The following is a 16,502-nucleotide window of genomic DNA, read 5'->3' on the forward strand; positions in this document are numbered from 1 at the left end:
ATGACACCAGGGTCAAATCACATTATCTCCAGGAAAGGTAAGTACTCCATCTGAGCTGAAAAATAACTTTTAATAACAGTATCTGAGCTTTGCAATAAAGAAAGAAGACTCATTAACATTTTTTTATTTTATCTCTAGAGAAGAATTTCTACATACCACACAAACAACAGACATCCAGAACTTTTTCGGGGTCAAAGACAACGAATCAGAAACACAAGAAAACACCCTTCCTCAGGAGCTGTCTAAAGTTTTGCTTCAAGGTAAGAAAGATTTTCTGATCTCACCAGAACTGGTCACTTACTGCTTACATGACTAGCTTATTAATGACATTTCATCATGCAAAGTGAGAGTTTCCTAATTAAACAGTCTGGCCACAACCAGCAATAATGTCAGTGTAACACATTACACCAGGGGAGGTCAAAAACTCTCATTGGAAGAAAAGGGAAAACAACCTTAGAGTTTAAATAGGTTTTGTGAATGCTGTACAACTAAATTAAATTATTATTATTATTTAATAATATTATTAAATATTGATTACATTTTGTGTGGTACATGTCTAAACACAATTTAAGCTCAAGTACACACATGCATCAACTATAAAGATGAGAACACTGAGCTGCTTTTAGTACCTGGTTCACGCCCCCTGGAAAATAAACAAATACGACGGTTAAAGTGCAACCTGGCTGCATACGTTGGGAAATGACTGTTGGTTGTGTTCATCATCCGTCTGTGTGACTTTGATTAGGATCGGGCGAGGATGGAGCAAAGGGAACCACCAGTAGATTCACATGCTGAAGGAAGACTCAAGGAACTGGCTTCAAAGTGGTTCATTGAGACTCAAGTGCCACTTGTTGTTCAAAACGGCTTCTTCCCTACCTGGTTCCTGGGCTTCATCTCCAGAAAGTAAGTGGCTGGAAATATCTGACTGTCTAGATTTTTAATGTAGAAGATGTTATTTATATATTTATATTTGTTATATAAAGTGGAGCAAATACATACTCTAAGTCCATGTGTACATAAAGTGCAGTGATATTTTAGTAAAGACATTTAGGACAGGTCTGGTCAGTACTGAAGGCACGTGAAGATGTCCATTAACTAATCCACCTACTTTCACCTACAGCCCTTTCCATACTTACAGTAGACGCCTACATAACTAGAAGGGATAATTGCATCACATAGTATTGGTAAATGGAAAGGGCACATAGCAGAATTTCCTTTGCGACACTATCATTTCCAAGGTGAATTAAGCAATTTGCCTTTTCAAAATACAGCATAGGCCTCACTGTGCTTGTAAACTCATGCCAAATGGGTTTCTGGGATACAGTTGTGTACTGGTGGTTTTTGAGGTCACAGTATTAAAGCTTTTCTTGGTTTATCTACAGGAATGCTGAAGAAATACTCAGAGAAAAGGAGCAAGGCTGTTTCCTGATTCGTCTCAGTGATAAGGCCATCGGGTACATACTGTCTTATAGGTGAGTGCCCGTAAAGAGGCCGTTGTAAAGTTGTCCACGGGTGAAACTTTTTCTGTACAGGCTAATTCTGGAAATTACCATTGCTATGGTGACTTTAAAAATAAGCTCTATACTCAAAACTTAAAAGAGTTTATGTGTCGATGCATATAATATTATTCACAAATCAATACTGCTTCTGTAAGTTTAAAAAACAACAACACAGTCGATATTGTAAAGAGCTAGTGTTGTGAGTATTATGTGACAAATTAGCTATAGTTATATTTCACGTAAACCCTTCAATGGCTGCTTATGTTATTCATTTATTTATTTGTTTTCTTCAGCTTGTTTAACTACAGATTTTATGTCAGACCATTTAATCAAGCTGCCATTTGAACTAGTAGCATAACAGTAGCAAAACAGTGTTTTTCTTTTGTTTTATTATTTATTTATTTTTTCTATTTTTCTATTTTTTTTTCTTAATTTGTAAACAATATCACTCTAACTGTAACGTACAACTCATATCTTTTTTTCTGTTACAGAGGCAGGGATCGGTGTCGACACTTTGTGATAAGCCAAAATGAATCAGGGCAGTTTGTAGTCTCTGGAGACACTGAGGGACATAACACTGTCTGTAATCTGATAGAATACTACAAGACGAGTCCGATTGAGCCTTTTGGAGAGTATCTGACCTCTTCATGTTTTCAGGTGAGACAAAACTCCTTGACTTACTTCCTTTAGGCAGCATTGATCGAGGATAAAGTGCTAACTTGTGTTTTGTTTTATGTAGGAGCTGAATGAAGAGCTATATGATATCATCCAGATTAGCCCTAAAGAAAAGCCCGTGGCCGCTGTCAGAGCTGTGAAGAACGTGCAAAAACAACTAACTAGTTCGGCCTCAGAGCAGCAACCGACAAGGCCACCAAAAAGCAACAGGACACTAGAGGCAAGTGATATCCCAAAATCACAAGAAATAATGCTAAAAACTGTTAATTCATTGACATCTCCAAAACAGACTTTAACAATGTGATTCGTTTTGCAAAACAGGAAGTACCACCTTTGCCAAGGAGAAGCAGGCACCTTGAGAGTGGCCCGCAGAACGACCATGACAAGATTTTGTATGCCCAGTTGTGGAAGCAACCCCCCAGGGAGATACCTAGACCCCAACACATCTGCAAGGACAATTTAGCTGGAAGGTCCACAACACAGGACCAAAACATCAACAGGTGTAGTCCTCCATCTAGACCAACAGTCTCTGTGTACTCTGAGCTCGGCCCGCTGGACTGCAAGAGCAGGTCTCTACCACTCCTGGACCACAGCTCTGATAGAGAACATTCATATAGACTGAGCGCTCCCCCCGACACACCACCAAGACTTTCCCCAAAACCCAACAGACAAGCCCAAAGCTGTGGCCCAATGGCAGAAGGGACAGACTTGTGCACCCACAGCCTGGACTACCTGAGTGAGGGTGCTGTCTACCACCTGGCTGGCAGGCCATACACTACATCCACTGGGACCCCATCTTTGACATCACAGCTGCACAGTGATTCAGTGTACGCCGAGGTCCCCACTGAAGCCCTCGTTGGACGCTTTCCTCATGACAACACATATGAGCTGATTCCTGGACGTGGGGACTCAGTCGACACTTACGAGCCACTGGAGGACATCAAACCCAAACATCACCAGTCATTCTGGGGATTAAAGGTTAGTAATGATGTCACATTGCATTCCCATCTATACTTAATTCTATAAAAGTTGTATTTAATGTTCCCTATTTATTTAACGATGAATTTATTAACTTCCTGCAGAATGACAAGTGGAAATGGCTCTTTCCAGAAGTTAAGAAGAAATGGTGAAGAAGTTACTGTACAGACTACTGAAGGAAATGTTTACGGTTTTTACGACACTACCACTGCCTAATATACCCGCCATAGTGGCTTTTATATATATATATATATTTAACATGAGCTCACCTGTTCACTATTCTAATTACAGTTTTGCCTTTAAATGTATTTATCAAAAAATTATGTATTTACATTTTCTTTTATGTAAGCCAATGTGAAAGACATATTTTATGTTGAGATTAAATGACAGAATCTAAAACAAAACCTCCCTTTTTTGGGTGATAAGTACAAGCAGAAATATGCAGACTGGGTGTTTATGTTAAATTGTGGTGAGATGAAGCACGGGGAAGATGCCAGACTGCTGCTGTATTTTGCTGTATTTTTATATGCTAAGGAGGAGTGGGGTGCACAAAATATGCTATTCATTAGACATTTTGATGTTGAAGGAAAATGTTTTTACCTATAAATCTTAAACCAAAGATGTCAAACCTACAGTAGTGCATTCAATATGTTGTCAGACATGTACTGTAAGAAAATAGATGCTACACCATAAATTTTACGAGAGGTTATTTTGCAATTTCGTAATGTTTTTCAGTGGGGAATGAGTGAATTAATGTCTTCTGTGTCATTCATAGTGAAGTACTGTAAATAATCTCTAAAATTAACGTAATTAATGTAATTCACCTTTTCATTTCTTTTTGTAAATCCAAGTATTGCTTTAACCTTTGACATACAAACATATAATGAGAGTTTGAATCTCTACCTTTTTATGTAAAAGGAGACAGATAACGATATGATGATGAGTAACAAAAAAATAACAACCTTTAAAGTAAAAGAAAACCTGACTGCAGTCATTTTATTTGTAAAACACAAAATGCAAATAACTAATGTATCGGGATGTGAAATGGACATGAATATTTTATAATATTTTCATGATCAAAACTCCTCTTGTGTACGGCATGTTTTTGTTAAGTGATGTATTTCTATCATGCCTTGAAAAACATTCCAGTAAAACATGAGGTAGTTGCTGCAAGGAAACATATTCAATGTATAAATTCAACAAAACCCTCATGCAGTGTGCTGATGTTTGACTACACGCTTTGACTAAAGGCCGCTACCATCAATGATGCACTTCATTCAAAGGAAATTAGATTTGCATAAAGATTTCAAATGCCTGCACACGCCAGCAATGGGGAAGTGAGTCAAAGATGTTAAAATGTCATCATTATCTTCATCATCTGGTGCTCTTTTACTTTCTAATTATAGTTTAGCCAGTATACCTACAGTGTAGATAATAGTTCAAAGGCCTGTTTGTACATTTGAATACTTTCTATGATCATACAGTAGTTATCTATATAAGCAATTAAATACAAGGACAGACACAGCGCTGTTTTATTCAGATTATGGGTAATAAGGTGTTTCCCCCAGGAAATCATGCAGTGCAAACCAAGTTATTCTAATTCAGTAAAAATCTACTTATTCAACCTAGAAGATCGACAATATTTTGACATTTATTACTTCATCTATCACAGCTGAGGTACAGATTATAAAGTGTCACTGGAAAACAGAGGGAAATGTGTGTTTCTTCTTAACTGATTAAAATGACGTCATAGCTGCCTGATTGTGTATCAGTGGGTGTCTGCACCTGTGAGCAACTCCAAAAAACACACAATGTGCTAAATGTATGCAAAATAAGAGAAACACTGGAAAAGAGGGAAGAAAGAAAAATATATCCTTATGTTATACTAATAAAAGCAAAATGTTGTGTTTTGTGTTATGGACACGAGTCACAAAGCATTACAACAACTCAAAGGATTGCAAACACAGTAGCAACAACAAAAAAAACCCCTTGAACTCCTATGTAGCATTTATGAGACATACATTTACACCACTATGATGCAACTATAAGCAGATGAGGACATTTTACATTTGTCAACTGTGATACTATAATATCTGTATCCCATTAGGCATCTTCAACTTCCACAACACAATTAGTGTATTAAAAGTTAATGAATGATTGATAGCAGTTTTAAATGATGATACAAGTATTCATAACTCATGAAGACCCGTTTTTTTTAAATCTTAGAAATAGTAGTTTAAATTAAGACAAAATAAGTCAAGATCACTTACTAGATTTTTAACAGTGCTTTCAGCCACATCCGCCTTCATCAGCCTGTGGGACTGAATTGTCATGGGGAATTTATAAATGAAAAAAAAAATACTGTAATAATTGTAAAAGATGAATAATAATTAATATACCATTTCTCATTGATGAATGAATGGCAGACTGTGTGCAAAGTTTTGACTGGTATTGTATTTAATTAACAAATATAGCTAAATCTATCAATAGTTCTATAAAATAAAAATGTGCATATAATTATAAACGTGTTTTCTTAGTCTTAGTTTATACACTAGTATAAACAAAAACTTCATATAATTAGTTAGTTTTTAACTGACTTTGAGTTTTGATCAAATACAACCACATAATAATGTATCGTGTCATAGTTTGTAGTCATGACCAGTTTTAAGTTCATCTGGAACCTGGGCACCAATATCCACAATCATTTCTTCATCTGCCATCGAGCAGTTTGTCAAGCCTCCACTCTCGTCATTTTGTGAAAGTTTAAAGCACCATCTCACCATCTTAAATCAGATCAGATTAGAGCAAACAAGGTCTCAGTGTGAGTTTCACACACTGTTTGCCCTCTCTCAACCACAGAAACAGTTGCTTACAATAATGGCTGCTTTACAGCCACAGTATCACATTGCACCAGAAGCTGCTCTGCTGGAATCATAATTAACAGATGCTCTCTGTGAGACCAGTAGTTAATGAAGCCACATAATCGTTACTGCATTGCCCTGAAAATTTGATTCTCTTCTCATAAAAGAAAATGAAGTAATTAACTGACTGCTCTGATGATTGCACACGGTTTAACAGACTGCAACTTCATCCTTCTTCAAGAGAAATAAATTACTCAACACTAACTTTTCTTCATTTTTCATAACTTGAAACTTAACATAACATAAACTTAACACAGACCAGTGCCAATTATATAGAAAATGTTCTAAATAGGTTATTACTGTTGCAGTGTTTGTTATTACAAATAGCTTACAAGATGGAAACTGAAAGATTTTCCTGACAAAATAATTTACATATATATTTGTTTCACCCTGCTGTCCCAATTTCTACTCCTGCCTCGCATTTGCCAGACCCAGCACCAATTAACCAGGCCATACTTCTTCTGCAGCCATTACACTTGGCAACAACAAAGTGAAGATAAGTCAAATGTAAGTCAAAGCAGATGTAGAGCCTGAACTGCACATTTAAATAGCCGGCCTGCACTGAAAACACTCCTCTTACTGAAACAACAGTTTACTGTGCTTCAAAGGTGCCCGATGCAAATCTGTTCCTTTACAGCGCAGAGCCAGGCCCAGTTACTCATCGACTAGCAACTCCCCCAGCTTTCCAGTTGAGATTAACTGTATGTGCAGGATGTAATCATGCTTGTGTGAATGCTGAGGCAGCTCCCACCTAATGATCACATCCTGCTTAACAATTCATTACAGCTCATATGATGGGCTGTGCACAAGCTTCCTGATCTTTATTGAGCACACTCCTCGGTCATCATGAGGTGAACTGGTTATATGGACAGGATATTATATGGACAGCATAAAAGTTGCAGTACTCGTCAGTCACTTGAAATTATTAGCTTTTGGTTGACAAACAGTGAAAGCTCCTTCTATATTTTTTTTTCTATGACAACAATAAACATCCACACACATTAATTCACTCAGAGCACACAGAAAAAAAAACATTTATTCAAATAAGACAATACATAAAATACTGAAAAATGTATATTCAAACGATGGCTGTAACTAACATCTCAGGATAATGGCTGAGGCAAAAGATGAAAGCTACCAAAATGAGTTCAGATGACAGAGCCCTTCATTTAAGTGGAGAACAATAAGATGTGATTGTCATCATGTTCCAGTTCCACGAGCAAAAACACCACCTCAAATTACTTAAAGCAATACACTGCAAAAGAACCACAAGTGTCCCATGCATGTACAAATATTGCATAGCTCATAGAGAAGAATATCCGTATGCCCTTAACTTCATCGCTGTGCGTTCATTCACTTCAGGTTTTGTCCTTTGCCTTATAAATACTAAATATCTAGTGTGTCATTATAGGAAGACATCACTGGGGGTATCACATGTGCAATACAGGTAGATCAACTTTTTATGCATTCTTAGATGCGCTCGAAAAGCAGCAATCCACAGTCAGGTTCACCTCAGGCTCAAAATGTGGAATGAACAGCCTTTTCTCCCAACAAGAGACCGATCCAGGTTAAGCCCTTTTCCAGGTGGTGATGAAAATGTGAAATATCTGTTTCATGAAAATACATTTGTTCATCAACTGTAAATCATTTGAGGATCCTGAGATTTCAGCTTCATCCAGTAGTTTACTCTCTTCACTGAGGTGAGGACAGCTGGAGAAGAAGCTGAAGACGACTGATGTATGATGTATGGTTTTTTTGACGGTGGGAGTGCGAGACAGTCACTGTGCTGAGGTCCACCATGCTGTCAACCACGAAGCCCTCTCAGATTCTTATATGGAAAGTACTTCAGTCACAAAAGAGAAAACAGGAAAAACTGATCACTGAAACAGTAATATTCATTGTGCATACAAACATACTTGCTGTACAGACGCTCAGCGGGGAGAGATGCTTGTGAGGTTGTATGCATGTTAATGAATGGGTATAATGGAAGCCGAGGATTAAAGTGATGATGGCAGAGTGATAATAAAATGATGAAAATGATTACCAGCCATCTGGGGAATGAAAGCCAGGGACACTTGCTTCCCACTTTGCTGCTGCACAAGGAGTAATGCAAGTACTGACTGGTTTTAGAGTGCAACTGCTTTTCTGATATAATCTTATGTATACAATTATTGACAAAAGGGATGTGCCATATTGTATCATTCACGATAATATCAATCCAGTTTTTTAATATGATTTTTAAAAATCATAATGTGAAAATGGCAAAATTCCAACTTGCTGATGTAATGACATCATATAGAAACAACATATACAAACAACAAGCATGGCTGAAAGCAAAAGTAACACTGCTATCATCTCCACGGTGAAGTAGTTAGGTCCACAAAAAGGCAGCGACTTCAGAAGTGTGGAAGTGGTATGGTTACAATACAATTATTTCACCACCTTGAACAGAAGCACCTGGTTGATTATGAACAGGGTCAAATATCCTGCAAAGCATATTTTGTTATTTTGTCAAGAATATCAGAAATGCCCTGAAATACTGTGATATTATTTTAGGGCCATATCATCCTCCTCTAAATGATGAATTATTTGATATAAAATAATCTTCAAGCATTAGTTGTATTAGGTTAGGACAGTTTTAATACCTTAAAAAGTCAGGAGCCCTCAATATCATATTTTCAAAATCAGCAAAGGAGAGTTTGTTGTCTCCATCCAAATCAGCCTCCTCGATGGTTTTCTCACACACCAGCACCACCTCCTCAGGAGTCAACTCCTCCTTTGTCAGCTTATTCAGAGTCTTTTCCAGGTCCTCTTTGCACAGGTAGTTATCCACATTGAAATCTGTGAGCAACAAGGATTACAGCAAATAATTAGATCATTTTATTTTACCCATGGTAAATTACAATTACAATTAAAGAATAAATGTTGTAAGAATTTCTCGTTACCGTATATTTTGAAGGCATATATGGCCTTCAGTTCCCTAGGAGCTGTTTCACTGAGGACTGAGAACATATCCACAAATTCATTGAAGCTGAGATTCCCCATCCCATCCTCTGAGAAAGACTCTACTATCCTGTTGCGGAATGGGTTTTCCTTCAGATGAATGGGATAGCAACATTTACATTTATTAATCTAAATGTAATTTCACTGCAGTGAGGATCATATACATGTAACAATATACAGTACAGCCTTTAGTTTGTGCAAGAGAAGAAATTCATGAAAAACATCCTGAAGGAACTAGTTTCATAACCGTGTGGTTTTACATGCTGTTGTCAGTTTCACATAAGCTGCAAGGGTATAAACCATTTATTCTGCTGACTGAAGAGTTCAGCTGAAAAATGGCTGACTCTGTCTTTCCTTGTAAGGTGATGCCAATATTTTCTCCTCCTTTGCTCAACCATAAGTTGATTTTAATATATATGGTAATAAGCTAATTTAAGAGAACACTGAAAGGAGGCCATCAAAAGAGACAATTCTATACTATAAGCACTTGAGTTCAATACAAGCTCAGTTAAAGACACCATTGGCCATCAAAAGCTATTTTAAATGAAATCAGGTGAACAACTTGCGACACATCAGTGCAGCCTGAGTCACCATAGTCAATTCAACACAGCTCATTGAAACAGAGTCAGAAATTAATTTATATAAAGCTTTAGAGGACACTGGCCCTGCAGTCAAATGACAGCTTTACAGGCAACCCAATTATGGCCACAGGAAGGACACATCTCTGTACTAAACTACTGGAGGATAAGGCCTCAGTAAAAATTATAATGTCTGGTATGTGAAAAGTGGAAATAAATGTGGCTGTCATGTTAGGCAACATGCCATTTCTAAATTTATGGATTTTTTTTTCTTTTTCAAATGGCCTCAAAGTACTTAAAAATAGGAGGGGAATGCATTGCTGCCAGGATAGAGCATTTCATGGCACATTAACTTTCATAAGATCACACAGAATGTGTCATACACTCAGATCAGTTATGGTGACTGCAAAAAAATCAATTCTGTCCTCTGGAAGAGAGGGTGTATTGATTAGGTGTTGGCCCGCATGAGCCTAGGGTGCCACATTTGAGTCGGAGTGTCCTTTTTTTACCTTTAACTCTGGCATGTTGACTATCAAGGCTAAAGGCACTTTACAATCAGGTTCTTTGGTGTAGTCCATCGGTACAAGATGAGGAGCCAACTCATGGTATCTGCCGTGCAACCTATAATAAAAAATAAAAACACAATTTTTAACATAACTGCTTATTTTTATTCTACTGGCTTTATGTGTCTGAAAATAAGAAATACACAAAAAAAATGATCCTACGTAAAGAGACAAAGTTCATATATTAAAGAGAGGACAATATGACTGTTTACTCTATGTTTCACTCCACATATAGCTGTAATCATGTGGAGGAACATGTAGCACAGCTATTGTAATAATTTGTTAAAGGATACTGATTTATGAATAGCACAGATATATAACAGTTTTGGAATGGGTATAAATAGAAACACGGCCACAATCAAAAATGGTGGTTAATCTCAAAAGAAGCTTAAAACACTGCAATTTAAAAATGTTAATACTCTAGACACTCTAGACTGGATTTAAAGAGGAAATAATCCAAACCACTAGATGTTTTTGTCTACACCATGGACCTTTTGAAAAAGGAGGAAAGCTTCCTTCAATCAAATCATTCTCTAAATACTTTTTTCCTCACTCATTTAATCCTCTCTCCTTCTTTCTCACTCCTTGTCTGTCTCTTGCTCTGTCTTGTGTCTTGCTCTCTTTGTGACAGTTTTTATCAAGAATAGCCACTGTCAATAAACTGTAAGGATACCTTTTTATGTATGATAAACATGTCAGAAGAGTCAGCGCTAATCTATGGCCCCCTTTCACTCTGTCCTTGAATAATCGTGACATGTGGTGGCTCTGAAACCATTTGTCAGCAGGGACACTGGTCTTAGAGGACAAACTCACTACAATTAAATTAGATAAGCCTGTCAAAATGATGGAGTTTCATTGGTATGCTGCAGGAGGCGGATGGTTAAACCTACAGTTTTAATGTACCATGACCCTTGAAAATGTTTGGACTGTACAGCTTGGAAATGCTTTGGAAGACAATTGTTTGTTTTTCATAATTCACACATTTGAAATTAGCTCTGTGCCACTACACTTCTCTGTACTGCTCTACATTAACAATCACTCTTCATATACTTATTGATAACTTTCCAATATGACTCTTAGTGATGTGTAGCAAGACTATATCAATTGGTTCATTTTCCTCAATTTAATACACATTTGATGATCCAAAACAAAAATGCTGAAGTATTATGATCTAGTGTTAATATGGGATATGACATAAGGCTAAAGGACTAAAAACCAGTGACCTTATAACCATCAGTGATAACCTGTTTCTATGATGTTACATAACTGTGCTGTAACAGTTGCAGCTGTGCACAGAAACAAGGCATGTTTTATGAAGGTCATAAAGTGTACGACCCTATTACACCCTCTGCTGATTGTCGATTATATCTCCAGTCCAGTGCTGGCCTTGGAATCAAAGTCAATTCAATATCACTGAGGAGGAACAAGTGCACGCACACAAGAGGAGAAGACAAATACATATTTGATGGAAATGAAACAGCAGTAGAATTGGTGAAAATAACATAATTGACAATACTGTGACCAATGTAGTGAAATGTTAAAAGGAGAAAAATAGAAGTATCATTAAAGAAAGTCCTGCTAAGAAATGTAGTGGTAAGGCTGTTGTTTTAATGTATGATGCTAAGTTACACCCTAAAACTGATTATATCATTTCTGTATAACAAATAAAATCAAATAAGCATTTCTCATATAATCCATTGTATCTGAATGCTTCAGTAATTCCTAGTTGGTCAGGTCATTTTAGAAGATACACAACAGGATTCAAATGTGTGCAGTGTCTTATCATTACAGATATTGATATTATATATTATATATAATTATAATATTACTGCATTAAAACAACCATTACTGCACATACAGAGGAGCAAATCAACCCCGCATTCCTGCAGACCTGCAATCAAACAATTTAATCTTCATCATCTAAAATTACACTGCAATATTCTTGAGTATCTGCATTTAATTTCTTTAAGTAGCCATTTAATCGTCCAATATCAAGAACCACTGACAGCAGACACTGAAACATGAGTGGCACTGGTCAATTTCATTAGAAAGAAAAGCTAGTAATTAGTTTAATTTATACATAATCATCAACATGGTGAGTGACAGGTTGGGGAGGGGGGCTACCCCAGTGAGACATGATACCTGGTTCAGTGTAGATTTAAATATGTGTGATGTTTTTATGTGCTGAGTTGCACATGTTGAAAGAGGTAGAAATGTGAGACTTCATTAGATGATGCTGAAAACAACACCAGAGTCAAAAGACCTTCAGAGGTTTAGGTGACATCCTGCTCTGCTATGGGATTGAACTTTCTAGCTCTTCACTGACAAAGACCTGAAATATGTGTTTGCATTTTTTTTGTATTTTTTCCCGTTTTAGAATCAGTTAATTAAATTGTGTAATACTTCAGTTATGACAAACAAGAAGTTTAAAAAAATGATATTATAAGTTATGTATATTATTCCAAATATGTCAGTAATTTAAAAAATGTTATCTTTAGCCTGTTAGAAAAAATTGTCTTGTCAGAATTACTAGACTACAACATATCTTCTCTGCTTTAATAGTGCCCAAAATGTACAAGTCCAAACTGCCAATGAAACCAACACTGCATATGAAAGTTTCTCAAGTGAGAAGATGTTTGCTCTCAGGACTTGGCTCACAAATGTGTGCACTAGAAACACACACACACACACCTCTTACAGGACACAGATCGATTTATTTCAAATAACAAAGCTACATCGCCCACAGGAAGTGGGAAGCAGCCATCGTGAAGATGGGAAAAGGGGAAGACTGAAAACTACCAGAGCCTAAAGATTTTTGTTTGATTTGTTAATGGACTATTTATTTTGAAATATTATTTATTTTCTTAGTAGATAGGTTTCAGTTAACTTGTTATGTTATTATAGATGATGATTTGATGGTTTAATTGTTAGTCACTGTCCCCCTTTTGTGTCTGTGTTGGACTAGTCCACGTGTATATATATATATAAACCCTGTGTTTCACTTGTTAGAGAGGTCAGTTTTGATTGTGTTGCCTTAAGTTGAAGCCTTAGTTTCATTATTGTTTATTTGACCACAGATTTTTGGGCCCAACTTTTGTTCTTTTTCTAGTTATTTAATCATTAATTTTGTAACTTTTTTGGATTTTTGTATACTTAAATTAAATATTTTCCTTTTTACACCGGTGTCCTTTGTCTTGAGTAATGTCTTTGAGTAATGTGAGTTTTTTTTGTTTTGCATTTGATCATACAAGTGAAATGTTTCAAGGCTTTTCCCCTCGGTACATTTGTAACATTATGATCCAAGGTATATGCATGAGCAACACATGGAAATCAATATAGCTGTACAGCAAATAAAACTCCACTTACCGCAGGATTTCTTTGCGAGTAAAAAACGTGCAATCCTTCAATGAGAAGAAAACAGCGTGTCAAATGTCACATTTCACTGACCATACTGTGATAAATACATGGCACAATAATCATTTTACATCATCTACAAAGGGCCTGAAAACCATGACACATCTATGAGTCACAGAAAATACCGAAAGGCATGTGAACAGCCCTTACTGTAAGCGTTACACAAGCTCTCCGGTTTCTGTTAAATGATGATGCTTGTGAGTGTTGTCACCTGCCACTTGCAATGGGAATGATGAGGCAGGGGAACATGATCTAGTGTTGTCTGTAGGAGGCGTGCATGTGTTGGCACATGCGTTATCCAACAGCCCCACTAGAGGCACTTCAATTTACATCTCCCATTGTATCTATTCTGTCTGAGCTGTGCTCCTGAGTGTGAGAGGCAGAGCCAGCTCTAAACACAGTGTAACCTTTGTTGATGCAAAGTCAAATAAAAACAGACCTACTAGCAGTATTTGGTTGGTAATACTTGTGTGTGAACATATTTACAGCAATAAATGGCGAGTCATCAAAACCTGCAATACTCCATCATACACCCAACAAAATGAAAAGATCAGTGAAGTGTTTGTGCATTCCTCAATCTGGTCCATGAACTTTGAACACCTTTGTAACCAAAAACAAAGCCTAAGGCAGCTGGTGCCTCATGTATCCTAAATATTGTATCCTACCAATAAAATAAACAGAAACAGAAAGCAACAGTCTAACAAGGGCTTGTAAAGAGTAACAGGAGTAACCAGAGAGGCTCTTGAGAACCAAACTGTCTACTGAGAGTAGAGTTTCACAGCATATCACGCTGGCTTGACATCAATTATTAAGTCACGCCTAATGACATGATAAACCTGTGCAGATGAAGATGCGTTTCCTCACATGGAGAAGCTGGACTAGTGCAGGCCATAGAAGGTCAGGTCTTCTTAGATGGTCCCACAAAGAATACAAGATCCTGCAGTTTGCAATGAAATCAAAACCCTCTGCTAATCTCACCTATCAAGACTTGCACTGCTTGCATTGGACTGACATCATCAAGTATTAGCCTATTAATGATCAGTACAATTCAATATTGAACATTTTCTTCTCTATCTTACAAGATCTACATTTACACATTAAAGCTAAGACATATAAAGGTGCTGTCAGTAGTGACAAGCTTAATATCAGAAAAATAATGATAAAATAATATTGTGTTATAATAATATGCCATCATTATATTCATAACATTCCTCACTGAACTAAACCTAGGACCTGTAGCATAGGTCATCATTTACATCTAGAAATACTAAATAAATATCAGGACATTTGCCTTTGCTGGTTTGGGTGTTGACAATATTAAAGAGTGGGCTATGATGGAGGAAATAACAGTCTGTAGCTTTCCTAATTCAAGTAGACAGTGGCATGCAATCTCACCTGGTAGGCATCCAGTTGCTCGTCGGTAAATATGGTCTGCTTATTACCCATCTCTATCAAGTCATCTGTTGTTTGTACACATTCACAACACTGAACGTCCAAAGCCTTTTCTCATTGAAAGGCATTTAGGGGCTCTCGCGGAGTCAAAGTCTCCGCACAGGAGGAGTCGACGACGCTGCAAACTCTCAAAAAATGTTGGTGTCCATACAGGTGATGTCGGCCATGACTGCAATAACGAATAAGATGCAAAAACATAACCAGGTGAAAGTAAAAGAGAGAGAGCGGAGCCCGGTTGTGTGGACTGGACAGCGGAGGTCGTATGTATGTGGAGTTCAAGGACTGTAAGCTGATCTGCTTCTCCTCTGCTGTCCACTGGAGTCAAGACAAACCAATAGCACCTCAGCTAAATAAATAAATAAATAAATAAATAAATAACAGTGAGCTGGAGCCTGCTGGTATGAGCTGTGTAAACTGGGGTGCAGGGCTCCTTGTGATCAAAAGGATAGATGCACACGTACCTGTCCTGCTTTCACATGATAGATTTTAATGATGGTTGGCCTGAAACAACTTCATTCTTTTTGATTGAGGAAAAAAAATATATTATTATTATTATTATGTTAGAAAGGGAGCACTTTAATGTGCTAAATGGTCAAGGAGATGCTATGATGTTATGTAGTTTGGCATCATTCAATCTATAACCATATTTTATAACTGTTTTTTGTAGATTAAACTCTTAATTAGGTTGATGTTAAATTCTGAATCTTAACTGTGAATGTAACATACAGGATTTGTCTAAAATGGACTGTAGTGGAAGTACAAAGTAGCAGCATCAAGAGGAAATATACAGTACACCTGAGTAAAAAAAAAAACACAAATCTAAATATTTTTTTAGAAATACATCTTGCTTTACTTTCAATGACAAGAAAAGATTGGGGAAGTTACTGTCTCTGTCTAGTGATGGTGGGTTATTGTATGCATGCAGCCTCCTCCATCTGACAGAGCCAGGTTTCAGTGTAATGCATCCCTACATTTCATTACAAATGCAACGTCCCTTACTGACCTTTGCATTCTTTATGATTTGGTGTTTATCACTGACTATTTGCATACAATACTGGTTTAAATATATATATCCAGCTTACCTCTGTACCCCTCTCTGTTTCAGCTCTGGTAGTCTATAATGCTGCTCAAATTGCTTTTTAATGTACCCTGGATTTTGACAAACTGCATTTTCTTCTTGAGCACAGAATAATCTGCACAATTAGAAACATTTATAGGCTATGAATTTAAAGGCAGAATGTGGCGGTGGAGGCATGTAGATGTTTTTCATATGTTTGAATCGTTTTTTTTCTGTTTTATGGTGAATTTTTGTTTAACATGTTGTATATGTTTCATTTTATGTTATAATTTGGCTGCTACCTTGGCCAGGTCTCTCTTGTGAAAGATTTATCTCTCAATGTGACTTCCTAATAAAATAAA

The 16,502-nt window shown here is 36.9% G+C and overlaps 2 protein-coding genes across 3 annotated transcripts; one reads left to right on the plus strand and one right to left on the minus strand.

The window, feature by feature from the left end:
* LOC128359406 (SH2 domain-containing protein 7-like) lies at positions 1-3,418 on the plus strand. The gene is made up of 8 exons (XM_053319900.1): positions 1-37; positions 139-260; positions 746-903; positions 1,383-1,472; positions 1,991-2,156; positions 2,239-2,398; positions 2,500-3,152; positions 3,257-3,418. The coding sequence occupies exons 1-8, from the start codon at positions 1-3 to the stop codon at positions 3,302-3,304; spliced, it is 1,434 nt and encodes a 477-aa protein (XP_053175875.1). The 3' UTR covers positions 3,305-3,418.
* A 4,428-nt stretch (positions 3,419-7,846) lies between these two features.
* Positions 7,847-15,132, minus strand: cib2 (calcium and integrin binding family member 2). Of its 2 annotated transcripts, XM_053319080.1 has the most exons (6): positions 15,027-15,132; positions 13,584-13,618; positions 10,164-10,275; positions 9,019-9,166; positions 8,719-8,914; positions 7,847-7,916 (listed from the first exon to the last, which is right to left on the minus strand). In XM_053319080.1, the coding sequence occupies exons 1-6, from the start codon at positions 15,075-15,077 to the stop codon at positions 7,895-7,897; spliced, it is 564 nt and encodes a 187-aa protein (XP_053175055.1). In that variant the 5' UTR covers positions 15,078-15,132; the 3' UTR covers positions 7,847-7,894. The 2 variants fall into 2 exon arrangements, with proteins under 2 accessions (XP_053175055.1, XP_053175056.1); XM_053319081.1 differs by lacking the exons at positions 10,164-10,275; positions 13,584-13,618 and having other exon boundaries at positions 15,027-15,077.
* Between the last annotated feature and the right edge of the window lie 1,370 nt (positions 15,133-16,502).

This window comes from Scomber japonicus, chromosome 5, assembly GCF_027409825.1.
Source record: "Scomber japonicus isolate fScoJap1 chromosome 5, fScoJap1.pri, whole genome shotgun sequence".
Taxonomy (NCBI): domain Eukaryota; kingdom Metazoa; phylum Chordata; class Actinopteri; order Scombriformes; family Scombridae; genus Scomber; species Scomber japonicus.